Below are 21,810 nucleotides of genomic sequence, written 5' to 3' on the forward strand. Positions count from 1 at the left end.
AGGTCCTTCCTGGGACCTGGGCCTTTGAAGCTGCCAAGTCTTAAGCGGCAGAGTCCCACTGTCACCTCTTAGCAGCGAAAGACCTGTCTAGTGGGGAAGACCTCTTTGGCAACTGGCTCAACCTGGGCAGAGGACTCTTGGGCCGAGTCTCATTGGGTGCAGCTGGGCAGATGGAGCCAAGGAAGGAAAGACTTTGTGGTTGGGGCAGGAAAGGGGACGAGACCCAGAGCGACCCTGGTGTCTCATGAGGGAGTATAAGCCACAGATAAGAGTTTTCTTTCTCTGGAAGCTCTCCTGGCTCTCTCCAAGGTGGGCAAAGGAGAGAGCAGGTTATTAGGCAGTGGCTGAGAGTGCCTGGGATGGACCCAAAGCTCTTCAGACCCCGGAGCCACCTAGCTGGCTCACCGAAAACGTGTCTGCTGGGCGCGCCTGCAGACCTACAGAAGCAGGTAGCACCAGTGCAGTGACCGCAGCTGCTGGGCGCCGGCTCGGCAGGGCAGGTAGTTTGAGCCAAACGGAGGCTGCAGGACCTCCACAGCCCAGAGGAGGGCGCCCTTGTGCTAGCGGAGGACCAGGAGAGAAACAGTCATCGGCCAACTCTCTTTCTATTCGGATCTTTTTTCCCTTCAAGGGGACTTGCCCCCGTTTCGCGAGGCCACTCAGGCCGGCTGTTGAGGCAGCGTGGTGTGGCAGTGAGTGCGGGGAGTGGGGCTCCCGTCCTGGCCCTGCCCTGGCCGTGTGGTTCTTCCCCAGCTTGGGGTCTCGTGTGTCCCATCCATACAACGAAGGCTTTGGACTAGGTGTTTCCTAAGGTCCTTTCCAGCTCTGAAACCCCAGGCTCACTGAGGTGTGAGCGTGTCCGTGTGGGGCTCCGCGAGGGCTCTCAGGGCCCCCGATGCAGGAGCTCCCCTTTCTCGACTTGACCCCACCCCCTCTCGGAATGGTTGGTGGACCAGCTGACCCAGCGCTCTGGCCATAATGAGCTCAGCCCATCACCCCCTCTGATGCCCGCTTCTCTATTACGGGTGGCCAGCAAGTCGAGGGCAAAGGGCGACCTTGAAGTCACCCATCTTCGGCAGATGTGGGCAGGAACCACTCCAGAGGCTGCCTCATCTCCGCCCACCCAAATGCCCCTGCAGGAAGCTTCCTGACCACCCGAGCGCGTAAAGCTCTTTCCCTCCGGGAACTGCCTCTGGCCTCCTCTTTACCTCTCTTGGCTTTCTCCGTCTGGCATCAGAGGTACACACACCCGACCACCTGTTCCACCAGACTGCGAGCCCCTTGCCTTAGGCAGTGCTTCTCCCCGCTCCATCCTGTACGCCCGGAGCACCCAGCACCATGGATGGTGGCTGAAAGGAACCGTCTCACCTACTGCTGGGTTCCGGGCACAATGTGAAAAGCCACAGCATCGCAGTTCTGGCATCTCAGAACTGAAAGGACCTTGGAAAGTCACCTAGTCCAACTCCCAACCTGGGTGCCAAAGTCTCCTGAGAGGTTGAACCCCTCCGGAGGCGGGCTCGCCCTTCTCCGAGGGTAGCCGGTTCCATCTTGGTGAACGGAAGACGGAATCCCGGTCTACACGCCAGCTCCGAATCCCCCGGAGGTCGGTTCTTGCTTACAAGAATGAAGATTTCCTTAGGACCAGGGCTCTTCCTCCTACACCGACCACCCTAACGTGCGTGCTAGAGAGCATGGGGATCTGTGGAAGACCCAGCACCCCCTCCAGCCTGCCTCCCAGCTGGGGCAGAGCTCCCGCCCAAGTGGACTTTCGCTGCCAGTGCAGCGCAGGTCTCCTCGTACGGTCCTCACACCCCCCACCCCCACCCCACCGCAGAGGCACAGATAGGAGAGAAGCACCCAAGAGGCTGTAGGAAAGAGAAGGTTCCAGCATCAGCCAACACTGCCCCTGGGGCTGCAGGTAGACACTTGAGTGAGGGCAGGTGGCAGCACCGGGGGTCTCTGATACCCTCCCCTTGGCCCATCAGGGCTGACACGTGGCCTTCCCCGGCAGCTGCTGGACAGGGGCTGGGGGACCAGCCAGGCTGCCCCAGGCGGCTGCCGGGAGCCCACCGTCAGAGTCCACTGTAGGGCAGCGCTGAGGTGGCAGCGGTCCTCACAGCTTCTTCTTCCTCACCACGGGGACGGGCACAACTTGGAAGATTTTGGCATGGTGGTCCTCGGTGTCCAGAGTCACCCAGGTGGGCCGGAAGCTGCCCTTGAAGCCAACGAATGCCATTTTCTCTGAAAAGCAGTGACGTCACATGAGCAGAAACTTCACGAGAGCATGGCTATATGCCACGACCTTCCAGGCTTCCCCATCGCCATTCCCCTGCCCCCACCAGGCACCCCCTCCTCTAGCCACACTGGACTGTCCCCCCACCTCAGGAAGAGCTTTGTGGCCGGTTACTGGTGGTACCCGGCATTGGTTTGTACGGGGCACACAGGGTCTCACGTGAGCCTCCCAGCCACCTGTGCAGAGTGCTGGCTCTGGTTCCCACAGGAGACCTCCCAGGAACCCCAGCCACCCTTGAGCTGACCCTACAATTAGCAGCGAGTCTCTGAAGCCCAATGTCCCTATCTGTCAAATAATGGCATTCATCTACGAGATTTCTGCCCCAGCTCCAACATTCTGTGGCTTTAGAAGGGATTTCTGAGAAGTGGAGGAATTTGCCCAAGGGCACTTAGTAGATGGTGCAGCCCAGACCAGAACTCTATAGACTCCCGAGCCCCACGCAGGTCCCTCTGTCTCACAGCTCAGAGCTCGACCCCGTCCGAGAGACTTGGGGATCCATGTCTACACTCAGGAACGGCCTGGCCTGGCAGGCAGCACACACCCATCACCACTGGGAAAGTGTCCCTTGACTTATGTCACCTTTATGTTCATCAAATTTTGGTGACAGGGTCTGAATTTAAAGGACAGAGGCCCCCAAATGCTTTCAGGACCAGGCTGGAGAAGATGCTTCTATTTTCCTATGTTCTCTTTTGGCTCGTTTGAAGGACTTTCACTGTTCCTGATTTTTCTCTGAGAGCTGCCTGGGATAAGCGTCCCATGTGATAGATAGGCTGCTAGCTTTTTTTTTTTTTTTTTTTTTTTTTTTTTTGCGGTACTTGGGCTTCTCACTATTGTGGTCTCTCCCGTTGCGGAGCACAGGCTCCCGACGTGCAGGCTCAGCGGCCATGGCTCACAGGCCCAGCGGCTCTGTGGCATGTGGGATCCTCCCGGACCAGGGCACGAACCCGTGTCCCCTGCATCTGCAGGCGGACTCTCAACAACTGCGCCACCAGGGAAGCCCAGGCTGCTAGCTTTGATGTGTTTTGCAGTCAGGATGGCATGGCCACTAAGGATGGCTGGCTTTGGATTCGAAAAAATAAGGATCCAAATTCTAACCTTAAATTACTTAACTAATTCTGTTTCTTCACCTTAAGTGGAAATAAGAGTACCTGTCACACAGGTTATTAATGAATAACTGAGATCATTCCTGGATGTTCAGCAAGGTGCAAGGCTGAGCATTCCGTGGTAACTACAATGGACATTATCATTATTATCTGGAGGGTTGCTCGGCCTCGCCTCTCGACCTCCCCCAGGACTCTCCCATCACACAGTCTGTAGTGACGATCATGAAATGCTGACATGGCTGTCCTGGCTGGCTTCTTCCCTAAGGGGTCTGTGCCAGGCTTTATGGCAGAAGAGCTGTGTGACCTTGATTCTCAAATGAGATTCTCACATGAGAGCTTTGCCAACTGCAAAGGGCTGTACAAATGCTGGCCATCAGCTGGAAAGCTGAGAAGACGTAGGGCCCCTGGCCGATTGGAGTAGCAGGAACTGGGTAGGAGGGTCAAACTGAGCCACTTTTCTGCTGATACTTTTGTGGAAAAAACGGGCCACCTGCTGAGTCGACAGGTGAGCAGCTCGAGCAATTTCCTTCCGGTGTCCAGTCACAAGTTGGAATGCTGTTGCTGCGGGGCAGGGATGGGGACAAGGTGGCCTCTTGCCCACACACACCTGCAGACCACTAGTTGTGTTGAGGATTCTGAGACCCCACCCAGGTTTGGGGGGAAAGTGGTCTGGTCTCAGCAGTGGATGGCAGCAGCCTGCGCACCGGGCATCTGGATCCACGGTCAGGGTAAGGCCCCGTCCACACCCCTTACCTTTCAGTTTGAGGCCCTTGTCTGCCCCGAGCTTTTCCAGCACTCGAGTCCACGGGCCTCTGGGGACGTATCTTCCCTTCGATGCCATGAGAACTATGGAGCTGAGCAAGAAGGGATGGATGAGAGGACTCGACGACAAGCTGGATTCGGGGGTTCCCTGGGAGGGATGCTGGATTGTGCCTGGTGGGACTCGAGCTAGCAGTGGCCAGAGGCCCGCCAGGGACTGGGGAAGGGCAGCCTCTCCCGGTGCCGAGCTGACCGGCTCTTTCCATGTGATGACCCACATCCTGAGCACCCTCCCACACATCTGGCTGCGGTTGGTGCCCATGGCCGCCTCTGCGCCTGCTCTCAGCTCCCTGCTGCTCCCTGTCTGTCCCCACAGAGGACAGAGCAGGTACGCAGAGCACCCCATCTGGGGGCCAGCACCTACGCCGGGGCCGGGCACACAAACGACCGCAGCACGCATCTCTTAACTTAAACACGCAAACCCTGTTTGAGCAGGACAAGATGGAGACATGGTGCGGGAAGAAGCCAGAGTGGGGAGTCACCCTGTGCTCGGAGGAGGGTTAACCCCTTAGGTTCACATCCTCCCTCTCCGCTCAGGCAGGACGGTGTTACTGTTCCATTTTACAAAGGGGGTGATGGAGGCAAATAGTTACCAAGTATCTGAGAGGACCTGCCAAAGGGGAAGCCGTGCCTGGGCGGAGGCAGAGGCCTGGAGCAATGGGTGTGCCCAGCCTGAAGGTCCTGACTTCAAAAGCCCAGCTTGGGAGCAAAGAGTCTCTATTCCCCTGCCCTGGTTGCATTCAGGCCAAAGTTCTGGGAAAACAGCCGTCGTCGTGGTGGCAGACTCAGCCTGCTGGACCAGACGGCAGGAAGTGCACACCTCCCCCAGGAATAGAAACAGGGGCAGAGGCCCGACTGGGGCTTCTAGTTTGCAGCTCAGAGGAATCCTGTAACCACAGACCACAGTCCAGACATGGAAGAACTGTATAGGATTCTGGAAGCTGCTGTTACCCCCATTTGGGTCCCATTGGGAGCAGAAGGCAAGCTCTTAAAATGCAAAGAGCTTGTGTGCAGGAGGAACAGAGGGGAAGGGAGCTGGGGACTGCATCTGGCTCTTCAGGAAAGCAGAGGGATTCTGGTGCCTGTGAAGGAGAGAGGGAGCATCGCAAACACATCCTCAACTTTGGATTCGGGCTCTGTTCCCGTTCAGAAGAAAAGCTAACATCCCTTTGGCTCGATTAAGCCTCCTTGCTGGGCTGGACTCAAACAAAGGTCCTGCCCTCCAGACGGGGCTCCCAGGAGCGGGACAGGGAGACAGAACTTCTCGTGCGCCCAGCCTCCTGACAGCACCCAGAAGCTGCCTGCACACTTCAGGTGTCCCTCTCTGTCTCATATGGGCATCTCATGCCCTCCAAGCTCCTGACCTGTCAGCACGGAGGTCCCCACGGGGTGGCTGGGCAGAGACAGCCCCTGGGAACCATCCCTGAAAGTTCGGGTGTGAGCAGCGGCCTCCTTTCCCTGGGACCCTGGGGCAAGGCTGGCCCTGTGGAGGGGGTGGAAGTGGGGGACGGCCTGGCTTGGGCCTGCGGTGACATTGGGGCAGGACCTGCCTTGCCCCATCCCCTGCTGCTTTCCCGGAGGTCAGAGCAGGGTCTGGTGGTGCCCAATTCCTATCTGGGTACCCAGTGCCAACCCAGGGCACGGCTCACACCAGGTACTTGGCAAGGTGCACCAGGGCTGCAGCACGGGCTGAAAGCTACCCTGCATGGGGTAGTCCCACGCCTCTCACCCCTGGTTCTAAACAGAGCAGCTCCGCATTTCAGTTTCTTATTCCAGGCATCTGCATCCTGTTTCATTTCCAGAAAAAGTCCTTTGGCCCCAAAAGGCATGAAAACTAAAAAATCTCTAGATGATCATGTATTTCCCCAAACTGGCAAATCTGGTCCTTCTGTATGAATCTGCACGTGAAAATGTCAGGCTAAAAAAGCTTGTGATGGGGGAAGAGAGTGGATACCAAAGGTGGTTAAGCAAAACCCCATTCTCTGGAATCTCACATAGCGTCTAGTTCAAGTCATGCCCATCATGCGGCATCTCGGAAGTAGTACATTTGTTTTTGTCAATAAATATTTACCAAGTACCTCCTATATGACAGGTACCACGTTAAGCACTTGGACTGTCTGCTGTGCCAGGTTGTGGCTTTGGAGTGAATTCTCCACCCATTATACTAGGAATGTAAATATGAGTTAGATATGGTCCCCACATCAAGAAGTCCATACCCTAGATGGGGGAGTGGATATGTCCACTGATCCTGCAGGGTACGGGGGGTAGGTAGAACTCTTTGGTTGGATTGGAAGAGACCTCACCAAAGAGGTGATACATGTGAGTTAGATTTGGAAGGTGGAAGGGGGATTACCAAAGATTTCTAGGAAGGGGGCAGGAGATACAGGTATTTAAGAAGCTCAGCCCCCCAGTATGGTGGGTGGATTCGAGACGGGGAGGCTGGACAAGGGAGCCTGCTGGGTGACTGCCGACAGTGTGGGTGGCAGACAGGGAGGCCCCAGACAGAGCAGCGATGCAGAGGATGCCGCAGGATCCCTAGCAGGAGAGCAACGATGCAGGAAGAGTTGACAGGATGTGGTTATAGAGCATGGTGGTGGTGAAACAGAAGAAAGACAAGAGCCCAGCATGATGCCCAGACTCTCGTCTAGCTGCCCGGATGGAAGATGATGGTTTCACCGAAATGTGGGAAAGAGGAGTGACTGGTTTGGGGGATTAAAAAAAAAGAAAAAGAAATGATGAGAATTCAGTTCCATAGGAGACATCCAGGTGGCATGGTCCAAGTTGCAGTTGGATTAAAAGTATCTGGTGTTTCAGAGGGAGATCTGGGCTGGAGATTCTCAAAAGCCACCAGCATTTGGATCATATTGAAAGTATGGGAGGGGATGAGCTCATGCCACGAGAGTGGGTCATGATGGGGGCACAGGGCCAGGGCAGGCTTCCCATTTGTAGCTGGGTAGACCGTCCGCCTCAGCCTGACCTACATTCACCGCAGCCCTGGCTCCAAAGGGAGAGGCACCAGGCAGGGAAGATTCCCAGCCAACACCCATGATGTGTGGGCAGACCATGGACACTCCCCAAGCCTTCTCAGACCGGACTGTGCTGAAGGTCTCAGGGACAGGGAGGGAGGGGGACTTGGGCAGGGGTCTGCGGCGCCATCGGCCAGTTCCCGAAGCAGAGGTGCACACTCACTTGTCGGGGATGGCCAGCACGTAATTGAAGAGCTGCCACGGGATGCCCTGCAGGATGGCGGTCCTGAAGCTGGCTTGGCTCAACACGTGCCCTTGTCTCCCGTCAATCACCACCACCTGGATGCCATCCTCCGAGCTCGAGTACTTCTTCCCATCCACCTGCAGACAACAAGCAGCACACAGTGTGATGCAGGGGGTCCCAAAGGCAGCAGAGCCCCCAGGTTCTCCTGCCCCGGGGGGTTCCCACGCAGACTCTGAAGACAGAGGTTGCCAGTGCAGCTTTTCAAAGCATAAAACTCACTTCAGTCAGTTTCTTGCAAACCTCTGTAGGGGGCTGAATGATGCCCTCCCCCAAAGATACGTCTACTGCACCTGTGAAAGTTACCTTATTTGGAACTAGGGCCTTTGCAGAAGTAATTAAGTTAAGGATCTTGAGATGAGGTCATCCTGGATTTCAGATGGGCCCGAAATCCAGGGGCAGATGTCCTTATAAGGACTAGGCAGAGGGAGGTGTAAGGCTCAGACACATGGGGGAGAGACCATGTGAGACAGAAGCAGAGGCTGAAGGGACGCCGCTACAGCCAAGGCTGCCAAGCCGGCAGCACCAGAGGCTAGAAGAGGCCTGGAACGGACCCTCCCTCAGAGCCTCCAGAGGGAACCAACCCTGCCAGCGCCTTGACTTGGGACTTCTGGCTTGTGAACTGCGAGAGGATAAGTTTCTGTTGTCTTAAGCCACCGGGTTTGCGGTCATTTGTGACGAGAGCCCTAGGAAACTAACACCACGTCTCAATGAGCAAAGCCCCTCTGGGCAGGGGTGAGGGTTGCTTACTTCAATGTAGGCAAAGTCGTTCAGAAGGTGGAAGAAGCGCTGCTTGGCACTTTCCATCTTCACCTCCAGGAAGTGGTCCTTGGTCTTCTGGAAAATAAACAAAACCCAGTGTGGCTGTCAGGTTTGTGGAGTCAAGTGGACGGCCTGATGGGTGGTCATCCCCCTCACTGCCCCAGTCATGGGAGACGGTCTGAGGAGCGGAACAGATGTCTGGAGAGGACCCTGATGGGGTCTGGGCCCCCTGGGAGGGCCCGGGCGCGCTGTCGGCCACTCACCAGCTGAGAAGCAAAGAGCTTCTTGGGCATCGGCACGTCCACGACGGCCCTCTCCGCGAACTTGGGGTAGGCTGTGGCCGCGCAGTTGCTGACACCAGCGTTCTTTGGGATCAGAGCTTTAATCTTTATTCTCTCACAGCCTTTCACAGAGCAGAAGGCGAACTTCTCTCTCTCGTTCTGAGCTTTCAGCTTCAGGAAAAGCAGCCTGCGCACAGGAGCAGAGCGGGTGGTTCCCTCTGGTGTCCACACCCTCCTCTTCCTCCCCCTCCTCCCCCACCCCTCCTCCCCCAAAGGCATTTACTCAGAACTACGTGCTGGCCACAGTGATTAGAGCCGGTGGGCCCTACAAAATGGATCTGTGTCTACCGCAAGGCTTTTTGGGTTTTGTTTTTAATTTTATTTATTTTTGGCTGCATTGGGTCTTCGTTGCTGCGTGCATGCTTTCTCTAGTTGTGGCGAGCGGGGGCTTCTCTTCCTTGCTGCATGCGGGCTTCTCATTGTGGCGGCTTCTCTTGTTGCAGAGCACGGGCTCTAGGCACGCGGGCTTCAGTAGTTGCGGCACGCGGGCTCGGTAGTTGTGGTTCGCGGGCTTTAGGGCCCAGGCTCAGTACCTGTGGCTCATGGGCTTAGTTACTCTGCAGCACGTGCGATCTTCCCGGACCAGGGCTCGAACCCGTGTCCCCTGCATTGGCAGGTGGATTCTTAACCACTACGCTACCGGGGAAGTCCTACCACAAGGTTTTATGTGGTTGGAGAAATTAAAAACAAATGCATTGAAGAAAAAGCTAACACTGACACTTTTCATTTTCTGAGCACATACTCTATGCCATGCTATGCACATGCCGTCAGCTGACATATTATCTCATTTAATCCTCAGACAATCCAGTCCAGCAGGCACTGTTATCATCCCAATTTCTCAGATCCCAATGGCTCAGAGAAGTGAAGTGACGTGCCAGGACCACACAGCACGAAGGGGACAGAGCTGGGATTTTCCATCCCAACCCTGTGCCTGGTGAGGAAAATGCTCACCAAGGGGATGTGTGTGAATGTGAGGAGAAAGAGGGAAGCAGAACTGGGCGGGCCATCTGGTCCCTAGGGCTTGGCTGCTTTCAGCACAGGAGCCCAGGAAGCCCAGCCGGGATGACTTCCTGAAGATGCCTGGCTTCCCTCTCAGGAACACACCTCCACTTTGTTTGAGTTCACTTGAGTGGCTTTACGTTTCTTGACATCAAGCAACCCCTGAATAGAATATAGTGTTCATATGGAAGAACTGCTGGGGGATCTCTCTCTCCGCTGAGAACAGAGCTTCTTCCTCCGCATTCCATGCTCTGCATGGGGCGGGGGAGGCTTTGAGCTGCTTAGGAGGAAGGCAGTTCAGTGCTGCCTGTCATCATTTCTCTACCAGAGGCTCCCACACAAGGGCAGAAACCACCCCAGGGGCCAAGGTCATGAGCCAAATCCCGGAAAGAGACCCAGAGACTCTGTTCCTAGGGCTTCTGCACAAGACTATCAGTATTCAGGTTTCCCCTCTGTCATGGTATATCAAATTATCCAAACTGGAGGGCCCGAGAAGACCATCTAGCTTCCACTCCTTATTTTCCAGACAGCAGCTGCCCTCTCTAATCCTCACCTTCGACATGGATGCGTCCTAGTCAGCTGGACCGGGAGGCCCTGGCGTCAGTAAGCCTGGGCTCAAATCCTGGTTGTGACCAGGTAGTATTTCAGAGCAGCCCTACTGATGGCCGTGCACCTGAATACTACACTTTACGTATAGTTCAGCAATACCTCACTTAGGTGGCATCTGGCAAACTCCAGGACACAGATGCAATCACCTGAGTGTTTTTTTTTTAACCTCAAAGAATTTTTACAGAGGTGACTCAGGGTGTGAAATATATTTCACACTTTGGGACCCCTTCACTTGTAGCCTACTTACTTTTTCTTTTACCCCCAATTATAACAAGCTGCTTATCAAGTGTCTTAGGCCATAGCAGAATAGAAGGTAGCCATTGAAAGCAGGTGCTCTGAATGTGAGTAAGAAAAAGCAACACATTTGTAAGGCAGAAAGATCATGAAAACAGCCCTAAGAATTCAAAAAGCCCAAGAGTTTGGGCTTTTGCACAGGCAACAGACATCCTGTAGCCCAGCTCACAGTCCCTATAAGGCTATCACTGAATTAAAGCGCAGCATAATAATCAATAGGTATGATGATTAAGCTACCAACAAAAAGGTTGAATTAAGCAGCAAAATCTGCTTAAAGGGGAAACATTGAAAATTTTTCAATGTGTTGATCAAAAAGGTTCAACTTGTTTAGTGGCCGTTTCCGTTTGAAAAATTCACACCTTTGCAACATCCCAATTCTCACGATCCTATCGATAAAAGAAGAAATCATGCACAGGTGGTGCTATGAAGACTTTCACCTTATTACCATTTTAAAAATCATAATATTGACCGTTTCTGCTGTTGTATGAAGGATATTTAATTCCCCCTCTGGTTTTCACATGGAAGGGTTTTTCTAAACACTCTTGGCCCCGGCTCATCCCCTCACTGACGTCTTCCTGGGGGAAGTGGAGTGACTCGTGTGGTTGCTGGATGGGGGTACATAGGTCAGCCCGTAGAGAGGTGGACTCTGGTCTGCTCCCCCTTGCACCCTAAATTTTGGGAGTTGGGCTCTGAGTGGGGAGCCCCCTGGTTGCTCAGGGCTGCCTGGGACTGGGTAGGTGCACTCGGGGACAGCATTGGGAAGATCTGTTCCCCAGCAGCTCCATCATCAGTAGGACAGACAGTTCCTTCTTCACCTGCTGTCGTGCCTGCTCCACCACTGGCTTAGAACTGATGTGGGAAAAGGGGTGCTACTTCCCCTAACCCCAACATTTTTTTTTTTTTTGTGGTGTGCGGGCCTCTCACTGCTGTGGCCTCTCCCGTTGTGGAGCACAGGCTCCGGACGCGCAGGCTCAGTGGCCATGGCTCATGGGCCCAGCCGCTCTGCGGCATGTGGGATCTTCCCAGACCGGGGCACGAACCCGTGTCCCCTGCATCGGCAGGCGGACTCTCAACCACTGAGCCACCAGGGAAGCCCCCCAACATTTTTACTTACGCTTCTGACTTTCAAATTTGAATTTTCCTTTAATCAAACCGATAAAGCCCTATATTTATAGATATTTCTAAGCATCTTCTATCTCATTACCCTTGATTTCACTACAAGAATGGAAAATATGGCCATAAAACAATCCTTTACCCTTAGTCCCTGGAGGGCTGGCTAGCAACAGCTTCCCCGCTTTGGAGACGTGCTGGCATTCTGCACGTTAGAACACTCTCTTTTTAGGGGAGGCGACCAAATAGCTCATTGTCTCCGGGGACAGTACTCTGTCCCCATTAGACCCCTGCTGAATAGAACCTACTGCAGTTCTGCAAAAGGGGGAGAATTTTGGTTACAGATAGATGTGAGCTCAAAACTAGCCACGCCAAGTTTGTGCGGTGTCCCCGGAGCAAGTCATTCCTATTTATCCTGTGCCTTCTTTGACCATCTCTACTTTTTTTTTGGCCGCACTGCGCGGCACGTGGGATCTTAGTCCCCCAACCAGGGCTCAAACCTATGCCCCCTGCAGTGGAAGCGGGGAGTCTCAACCACTGGGCCGCCAGGGAAGTCCCTGCCCATCTCTAAATTAGGGATAATATCATCTGCTCCGACTGAGTTGTATGGAATTGAGGTCCTGTACCACATTTTCTCAGTTTTAAGATTCACTGCTTTCACTTTTTTCCCCCCTGAAACAGGTATATTCACTACAATCCATGTGTATATTCATAGAGTGCTTATTTTACTCCCAAAGCGTCAGAGCTTTAAAAATGTCATTGGTGGATGGCACAAACTGCCTGAGAATAGGAGTGCCTAGGAAAGGATCCTACGTTAACTGGCACCAACTGCATGGCAGGTCTGAGGATTATTGGAAAGGCCGGGGGGCAGCATGAGAATAACCGCTTTCCTGCAGCCAAGAGGGGGCTTCTCACCCCGAGTCCTCGTCCCAGTAATAGTGGCTCTTGCCAGGGTAGTTCTGCTCCACTTTGTCCATCTGCAAGGTCCTCACGAAGATGCCCGTCTTGGACGTTTGCTTCAGCAGGCGATTGTGAACATCCGAGAGGATAGAAAAGGTGGTGCCCCGGGGGTAGCAGAGCCCCACTCGAATCCAGTCGCCCCTAGAACCGGAAGGGCAGTCAGGTTACAAGCAAGGATGTCCAGGCCACAGGGCCTCCTCGGTGTGCCCTGGCCAGAGACCAAAGCGTCCTCCACCAAATGGCACTTCCACTTTTCAGTGGGAATTTTTGAAAGAATGCCTGCTGTTGGTCATGACTGCGTCACAAAGTGTTCAAGGGGAGAGGGAGAAACGGTGACTGCAGTGAATGAGGGGGATCATTGCAATGGGTCGGTGGGGCATCCCCAGGGCCTGCATTGGGTGCTCTATGTGGATCGTTGGCTGGGGGGGAAAAAATGAACCTTCTTTCAATAGGGCTGGAGTGAAAGAGCCAGGATCTGTAAGACCTGGATTCAGCCCCTTCCTGGTCCGGCCTGACTGTGGGGCCCATTTCAACTCTTTGGGTATCATTTTCTGCAACTGATAAACGTCTGCCTCACGGGACTACTATGACAAGTTAATGATGTGCATAGAAAATACGTGAACGTAAATACATGAAGCTCTCTCCAGATGCCCTCAGCTTAATCCCCTTAATACCTCGCAGAGCCTTGCTCCCGCCCCCTTCCCCCCCCCATAAAATGGTAACAAGAGCCACCAGGGATTTTTGACCAATTACTGAGCCCTTTGTAAAGCCAGGTCCTGGGTGAAACGCCTGCCACACACTCCCACTCGATCCCCATTGCAGCTCTACAGAGTAAGACTATCCCCATCTCCTAGATGAAGGAACTCAGGTTCCCAGGGGTGAGATGCCCTGCCGAGGTCACCCACGCCCAGAACGGGGGCTCAGCCCAGGTCTTCTGATTCTTAACCACCGAGTGATGTCACGTCTAGATCCATCCTCGTGCAGGGATGACGTGGGCGAACCTGTGGGTCTGTGAGCGGGAAGCCCGGGGCTTTGCAATGAGGCATCATTAACACTGCTGCTTTGAGCTCAGCCAGAGCAGCTGTCCCCATGTCACACTGCTCCTAGCCAGGCACCCACTCACTTGTTGAAGTTGATGAGCCAGATGGTGAGCTCGGCAGGGGCCGTCTGGTCCCAGTGGATGGTGTAGCCCTTCCGCAGGGTGATGACTGGCTGGTACTGCTGGTAGTGGGTGCTCCTGGTCAGGGCCCCCTCCAGGTAGAGAGGGTGGCTAGGGAAGTCATTCTTGATGATCTTCATTCGCAGATTACTGGTCTTGTAGGCCTGAATGTACATCTTTTAAAGCCCAGAGAGGAAACACACAACGAGGCAATGACAAGGGATTATTCCAAGAGCGTCTGGTTAGCATCTGACTACAGACTACACTTTCAAAAGGACTTTCTCTTCACAGAGCCCTTTTTAGAAAGCTTGAATGAAAGAAGGCCAAATAAGGGGGCATCTCCTTCTGCTGGTGAATGCAGCCTGAGCCATAGTGTGCAATCCAGCTAACGCTTTCTGTACAACTTCAAAAAAAAGTGTAGATGAGAGACCAGTGGAAACTTGAGGGGAGTCTGCTTAAGAGTCAGCGAATTTTGGAAAAGGAGGGGTATCAGGAAAGAGGAGGAAGGGAGAGAGTTTTATTACACTTCTGCTGCAAATGCAACTCCCCTTTCACCAGCTGCTGTCCTGTCTGTATTTGAGAAACAGCCTGATGTGTTGCCTACTTCTCCCTGATTCTCAGTGTCTGGCCTGTGTGGCCAGTCCATGTGGCTATTGGTGCACATCGGGGGATGAATGGCATCTCATTTCAGAGACAAATATGAAAGCAAGACTGTCAGCCACTGAGTCCAAGGGACAAAACAAAAGAGCCTGGATGATTTGGGCCACCCTTGGTTTAAAACACTGTGTCCTGATAGAGAACAGACCTGTGGTTGCCAAGGGGAAGGGAGGGAGGGAGAGGGATGGGCTGGGAGTTTGGGGTTGGCAGACGCAAACTATTATATTTAGAATAGATAAACAACAAGGTCCTACTGTATAGCACGGGGAACTATATTCAGTATCCTGGGATAAACCATAATGGAAAAGGATATTATAAAAAAAAGAATGTCTGTATGTGTATAACTGAGTCACTTGGCTGTACAGCAGAGATTCGCAGAGCATTGTAAATCAACTCTACTTCAATAAAACATTCGTTAAAAAAAATAAAACACTGTGTCCTGTTTTAGGACCTGTCCCATTTCATTAGGTGACATCCCTGTAGCTGTGGCCAAGAGAGACCATCACATCAAGATGCGATAATGTTGTGCCTTTGGAAAGAAGGGGTTATCTTCCCCTCTAGTTGTATCACATATAAAATGGGAAGAGAAACTTCAACCCTGCCCTAGTATGGCGTTGTCATAGGTATAAGAATTTAAAGGTATAGTAAAGCCTTTTGTAAGCTGCAATGTGGAGGGAGGAGATTATTAATAATAATTCACCAGTAGCCAGGTATGGTAACCTCCAAGCTCTAACTAACAATCAGCCCTTTTCAGCAGAAAATAAGCAATGTATCAGAAAGAAAGGGTGGGAGGGAAGCTCAAGATCAAGGCTCCACATGGGACGTCTCGCCCTTGAATCAGGGATGCTATAATCCCGCAGTGTGCCTGAAAGCCTTAAGGGTTTGGTCAGCCTTTAGTTATTCAGGTCATGACCCCAACCTGTCAGCCCCTTCTGACTCTACTTCCCTTCTTATCTGCCTTAGACCATCAGGTCAACCACTCACTCCCGTAGCATAAAATCCCTTGCCCTGCCCACCCATGCAGCAGATGCCTCGGCCTGGATCATTCCAGGGGTCCACCTCTTCTGCAGGGCTCTGGAGCAGGGCTGAGAAAGTCCTGCAGCCAGGAAGAACGGTGCCCCTTCCATGCTCCGTCTGCAGTCCCCACTGGGTCTGCAGCACCGCCTGGCACTCCTTCCACACGCCTCTGTCAGCATCTTCCAGTCTCCACGGCACCTCTTCCCAACCTGATCATTCTTTGCAGGCCACCCGGCTCAGGCCCACTCTCTGCCCTCTCAGTGCATGACCTCCCCTTCTACTGCGGAAAGAAATACGCTGGACCTCCCTGCCCCTGGCCCCTGCCTTCCTCTTTGCCCCCCTCCTGCTAACGATCCCTCCCGCCTCCGCTGGCACGCGTTCCCTGCACGGCCCCGCCTCCAGGGGCCCACCGTGCCCCCCATGGCCCTTCTCCTTCACTGGCACTAGCCCCTGCCCTATCCCTCCCCAGAGCCGAAATCACTTTTAGCTCTTTTCTCTTTTTTAGGGGAGCATGCCTCGGGGCTTGTGGGATTTCAGTTCCCTGAGGGATCGAACCCAGGTCCCCTGCAGTGAAAGCATGGAGTCTTAACCACTGGACCACCAGGGGAGTCCACCTTTCTCTCTTTTCTAATGCCCGGGATGCTGATGCCCACAGTGGTGAGAGTAATGCCTGCCTGGGGGATGGTTGTGAGGATTCCTCATTCCTACGTTTTCCTGCCCCTTCGGGGGTCACTGGGCTCACGTGCTTCCCTCCTGATCTGACATCTCCTCGTTTCCTCGGGGGCTCGCTCCCCTTTTGCTCATCTAGTCCTCAGCTACCCTTCCAAGTAACCTCAGTAACAATACTACAGTAACTCATACTTCCACATTCCAGGCACTGACTCAGCCTGCTGTCCCATGGGGCCACTGGGCACTGGAAATGTGGCCGGTGTGGCTGAGGACCCGAATTTTAAATCTCATTTTAATTAATTTAAATTTCAAACCAAAAGCGGGGTAAAATAGTTTTCCAGCTAAATAGTTAAACATAGCTTTATTGTTTGGGTAGGACTAGCTTTTACTTTAATTGTAGAAAATTCGCATCCAAATTGAGTGGGCTATAAGTATAAAATATGCAGGGAGTTTTGAAGACTTAGAACAGGAAAGAAGTATGAATGTAAAGTGCCTCATTAATGATTTTTTTATACTGATTACATGTTGAGATGATAGTATTTTGAATATATCGAGTTTAACAAAGTATATTATTAAAATAGATTTCCCCCATTTCTTTTGCCTTTTCAACGTGGCTACGAGAACATTCAAGATCACCCGGACGGCTTGCATTGTATTTCTGGTGGAGGGGGCTGGTAAAGTACTCTATGTGCTCATTAAAAGGGTTCAACTATTATCCTGATTTTACAGATGAGGAAATTGACACTCCAGAGTTTAGGTAACCTGCCCAAGGTCACACAGTTAGTAGGTGCCAAAGCCTGACTTCTTTTTCTAAGCATTCTGCTTACAAAGTGTTTTCACTTGGACTTTTTGAAAATCCTACTGGGTTACCAGAAAAAAATAAAAAGAAAGAAAGAAAGAAAAAGGAAGAAGAAACATATGTCCCTTTGTGGCCTGGCACAGAGGCAGGCATGCAGTAGGCTCTCACTCAATGCTTGTCCCATGAGTGAGTGACTGGTGACACTGAGGGGGTGTGCCCTGCGTCCCCACCTGTGCATAGTGCCCGCTGCAGATGGCGCCTCTCCAGTCCGGAACGTTGATGCAGTCTGGGTGCCGGACCAGCCAGTTGTCGTCCTTGGTGAGGTAGGACCCAGGGTACTCGGACACGGAGCCATCCACATCATGGAACACTGACGTCTTGTCCCCGTCCATATCCAGCTGGTTGAACCAAGGCCCAGGCTCTCCGAAGAACACTCTGGAAGTAATCTAAACAGAACCCAGGAATGTGAGGCTGGACCAGAAGGTGAAGGGAAGCAGCAGCTGTGGTCAGGCCAGGGTGTAGTTTCTGATTTCCAGACCTTACAAACCAGCCAAACCAAAGATGCTCTGGGGCAGCACAGGAAAGCGCATGGCTGACCTCTCGGATGGAGCCAGAGAAACAGCCAAACGTTCACTGTGCCTCAGCTCTCAGACCCAGCATGTTATTTTGGCCTCTGCTCACTGGAGGGTTGGCTGCTGTGTGTGACCCTGGAGAGAGCTCTAATACGTGGCTCAAAACACTGCAGGGGGGCTTCCCTGGTGGCGCAGTGGTTGAGAGTCCGCCTGCCGATGCAGGGGACGCGGGTTCATGCCCCAGTCCGGGAAGACCCCACATGTCGCGGAGCGGCTGGGCCCGTGAGCCATGGCCACTGAGCCTGCGCATCTGGAGCCTGTGCTCCGCAACGGGAGAGGCCACAGCAGTGAGAGGCCTGCGAACCGCAAAAAAAAAAAAAAAAAAAAACACTGCAGGGATGGAGAGGCAGGCACAGGAGTGTGTGCGTGTGAGAGAGTGTGTGTGTGTGTGTGTGCGTGAGTGGGTGTGAGTGAATGTGTGTGCGTGTGCATGCACATGTGTGGGTGTGAGTGTGAGAGTGTGTGCGTGAGTGGGTGTGAGTGAATGTGTGTGTGTAGGTGGAGAGGGAATGAGGCTGAGTGGCAGTGAATGTATGAGAAAGTACATATACATGGACAATAAATGCACACACACACGTCGCGTGGATATGTGGGAGAGAGAACGTGTGTGTGAGTGTGCGGTGTGTTTCAGGAAGACAGTCTTTCAACACGAGCCCTTGGAGATTTCTATGGCTGACCTCTTTCAGGCCCTCTGTGGCCTGAGTAAAGAAATTCAGTAACCTGAGTTTCACATCTTTTCCCTCAGGCTGCCAGGAACTGGGCGGACAGGCGAAGGGCAGGAGCAGAGGGCTGGAGGAGGAGGGGAGGTCCGGGCAAGCTGTAACCCAGAGGAAAGAAACCAGGAGCCGTGGCCCTGCCTCGTCTCAAAGCGCAGCCCTTTGTCCTGACCTCCTCACCCCCGGCTCCTAACTTGTTGGCTACCTAGGGCTAGGAGGGCCCTGTTTATGTTCCACTCTCCGGGAGAAATTAAACAGAGCATCTTCAGCAACGATTCCTTTGGGAAATGCTGGGTTTTTTTTTTAGATGAATTGTGCTAACTGAAGTGGCCCGGTCACCAGACTCGGTAGGTCGAACCCAAGAGCCTTGGAGGAACAGAGCCTCAGAACCTTGAGGGCAGTGGAAACTTCCTTCTGAGGCTTGGGTGGGTTCTGAGCAGGGTGAAGGCAAGGGGGCATTTACCCAGACTTGACCTGTGGGGCAAACTACACTTGTACTTTTCCAGTTTGGATGCAGACAGACCTGGGACGTGGCCCAGCCTGCTTGGAGGAGAATGTTCAACCCCTGCGGTGGTGGCAACGGCTCAAACTCCAGGCCCCCCAGGGACTTGTGAATCACTGCCCAGAGTCTGGGTTTGCCGGGAGCTTGCCCTGGCGCCTCGAGGACTCACCGGGACGTCCTCAAAGGCAATGCCGGTTACGTTGTTATGGGGGCAGCTCTGCCAGGCGTTGTTCAGACGGAAAGCCAGGGCGCTGGTGTGCCGGCCCTCCAGGGCTGCAAACTTGCGGAAAGTGCAGTTCTGGATGTTGATGGGGCCGTCGTAGAACTGAATTCCTCGGATCGGGAAATTCCTACGGAGTTAAGGAAGCCAGATGTCAGGCTGATGGCCATGTTGTGCCGCCACATTGTTTACACCCTCCGGGGTGGATGGTTAGAGACCTTCTGGGTAAACCATTCCTGATTCCCACCCCCAAAACTCCCCCTATAACAGAACATTATTGATGCATTAATTAATTCACTGAGAGAGCATTTATGGACACAGTAAATGTCAATAAATGATTACTGGATGAATTATTAGATGGATGGATGGATGGATGGAGAGATGGATGTCTAGCTGCTGGCTTGGGGTTTGAGAGACGGTCCTCTATACAAACATTTCCCCAGGGCTTCCCTGGTGGCGCAGTGGTTGAGAGTCCGCCTGCCAATGCAGGGGACACGGGTTCGTGCCCCGGTCAGGGAGGATCCCACATGCCGTGGAGCGGCTGGGCCCGTGAGCCATGGCTGCTGAGCCTGCGCGTCTGGAGCCTGTGCTCCGCAACGGGAGGGGCCACAACAGTGAGAGGCCCGCGTACCGCAAAAAACAAAACAAAAACATTTCCCCACATATTCCCATCCTATGAAGAGGCATTGGATAAATACTCTAAATATTACTGGAGAAAGCCAGTATCATGTCCCTTGGGAGAGTAGAGCCATTACTCATTACCGCCTTGGTCTCAGTTGCTATAACAATTTAATTAGATTAAGACCCAGATGAGCCTCCTCTCTGTGAGTAGGCCTTTCGATTGGCAGTATGCTGGGTTTGGGAAACTAGGGAGAGGAAGGACACAGAATGGAAGGTGATAATGAAATGGAAAAATAGCTGCCCGGTGATGTTTCAAGCATCCCTAGAAGGGAGGGCAGGCCCCCCTGGGAGGGCAAGACTGTGAACTTCCAGGGGACCCCAAGAAGGGCCTGATACCCCAGAGGCAGGGAAAGATGGAGGAAGAGGCAAAAGGCTTGGAGCTGGAGCTATAGGAGGGGCCGGAGGAGAACTGGTAGCACCAGTCTCGGCAATGTGACTTCAGCACACAGTGTGCCAAGGGCTTCTGGTGTTTCTGTATATTTATATTTGTAATTGATTAATGTCATCGCCTTGAATCCTGGCTCTCATGGAGTGGCTCCATGCATTTTTCCATTTAAGGTATTTTAGGGACAGCCCGTTCTCACTAGCTCTATATTTAAACTGTGTGCTTACTTTACCCTTGGACCCCGACCCAGGCCCATACAGGATGAATCCCTCACGATCAGGACCGTGCGGTCCTGAGCCCCTGCTCACAAATGCAGTTTGAGGGACCTGCCTGAGTCTGACAAAGCTGTCAGGCCTCCATAAACAAACTCACCTCTGGAAGTCGTCAGAACATTCTGGCCCTGGGGAGGCTGGTAACCCTCAGCAAAGAAACCCAAATATGCAGACCCAGAGTTGCTCATAAAAATGATCTGAAGGGATTGCTACACCACTTAGGCTAGACAGAAGCAAGGGCTTCTGGATCACTCATGCCAAAGGAGACTGTGGTTCTCTCTGCAAACTCTTTTCAGAGATACCCATCCCACTAGGGCTGGAAGTTTAGGTCTATGTACTACCTGTAGAGGCAGGAAGGACATGTTCCTAGAGAAAGAGAAGAAAGCTCAGAGGGGCAGGAAGGGCTAATCTTAGCCCTCTGCTGCTTATGGCTCAGAGTCTTGCTCTCTGGCTTGAGTTCCTGTCTGAGCAGAAACACCATCAGAAGGAGAGACTTCCTCACCACTGACCCAAGCTGCAGCTTTCCGAGGAATTAACCAAGTCCCTTTGCTCTGTTGGTGCGTCAGGTCTCCAAGTCACCCCCTCCCTCTCCAGCCACCTGCTTATCATCCAGCAACAGAGAGCCTGTGACCCTCCAGGACAGGCATGCTCTTCTGCTGTTTAACAAACCTGACTGCTAGAAAATTCTTTCCTGCACAAAACCAATTCTAACCCTAACACAGAGGGAGTTTCATCCTGTATGTGCACAGCAGCCCTGAGAATGTATGACAGCATCTCCCGGGCTGTTCCCCCAAGCCTGGTCCCAGCTTCTGGTTGAAGATCCCAATCTGTGTGTGACTATCACTCTACCACCATCAGAGGTGGATGAGATGCTCCGAGTGGGGGTGCTGTCCGAGGAGAGAGGGAGCCACGGTCGCCCATCCTGGACACTCAATTCCCGTTAACGTAGCTCAGCACCACGTTATACATTTTGACAGCTGTATCTCCCTGTTGACTCATACTCAACACAGTTTTTTGACTTCTCTCCCTGACTCTAGATTTCACCCCCCTGCTGGTTAATCTCAATTGTTTCAGTGATTTCTCTGACCAGTAGAGGACAGAGGAATTCATAGTCAACAGGTAGAAATCACATCCTAGCATCTTTCCTTCCACTGCTGTCGTTCAGGTTAAGCCACACAGAACAAAGAAGCTGCCATGCTTGCAAACCTACTGGCCTATGGGGAGGGTCCTTCCGCTGTGGTCCAAGCCACCTGGGCCCCAGATCCTGTTGTCCATCATCTCTGTCCCCACATTGCCACTCTCGCCAACAAACAAGCTGTTCTTGATCTCCTGCTTGGAGCCATCATCATACGGGAAGGTCCCACCACTGTAGAGAGAAGATGTCTGGAATGAGATGTCCAGGGACAGCAACCCACAGGGTGCCAAGGGCAATGATTGGCTCTTACCTGGCCAGGGTCAGGCCAATGCCATTGTCAGCAAACCTGGGGACAAGAGCAGACAGTCAGTGAAGTCGTGGAGGGAAGGACTCCTCCCTGCCCTGGTGT

General features: G+C 53.1%; 1 protein-coding gene across 2 annotated transcripts in view; it reads right to left on the minus strand.

The window, feature by feature from the left end:
• Nucleotides 1-1,843: 1,843 nt before the first annotated feature.
• The window catches only part of CEMIP (cell migration inducing hyaluronidase 1), a 160,725-nt gene continuing 140,758 nt past the window's right edge, over nt 1,844-21,810 (minus strand). The window contains exons 19-29 of one of the 2 annotated variants that reach the window (XM_060095364.1): nt 21,712-21,747; nt 21,477-21,632; nt 18,878-19,058; nt 17,089-17,304; nt 13,681-13,892; nt 12,513-12,698; nt 8,508-8,712; nt 8,233-8,316; nt 7,405-7,562; nt 4,150-4,250; nt 1,844-2,241 (exon numbers count right to left, since the gene is read on the minus strand). In XM_060095364.1, the coding sequence (XP_059951347.1) occupies nt 2,114-2,241; nt 4,150-4,250; nt 7,405-7,562; nt 8,233-8,316; nt 8,508-8,712; nt 12,513-12,698; nt 13,681-13,892; nt 17,089-17,304; nt 18,878-19,058; nt 21,477-21,632; nt 21,712-21,747 (1,663 nt within the window). In that variant the 3' untranslated portion in view covers nt 1,844-2,113. Of the gene's footprint in view, nt 2,242-4,149; nt 4,251-7,404; nt 7,563-8,232; nt 8,320-8,507; nt 8,713-12,512; nt 12,699-13,680; nt 13,893-17,088; nt 17,305-18,877; nt 19,059-21,476; nt 21,633-21,711; nt 21,748-21,810 lie in introns of both variants that reach the window. The other variant, XM_060095363.1, reaches the window with a different exon arrangement.

This window comes from Mesoplodon densirostris, chromosome 4 (genome assembly GCF_025265405.1).
Source record: "Mesoplodon densirostris isolate mMesDen1 chromosome 4, mMesDen1 primary haplotype, whole genome shotgun sequence".
Classification (NCBI taxonomy): domain Eukaryota; kingdom Metazoa; phylum Chordata; class Mammalia; order Artiodactyla; family Ziphiidae; genus Mesoplodon; species Mesoplodon densirostris.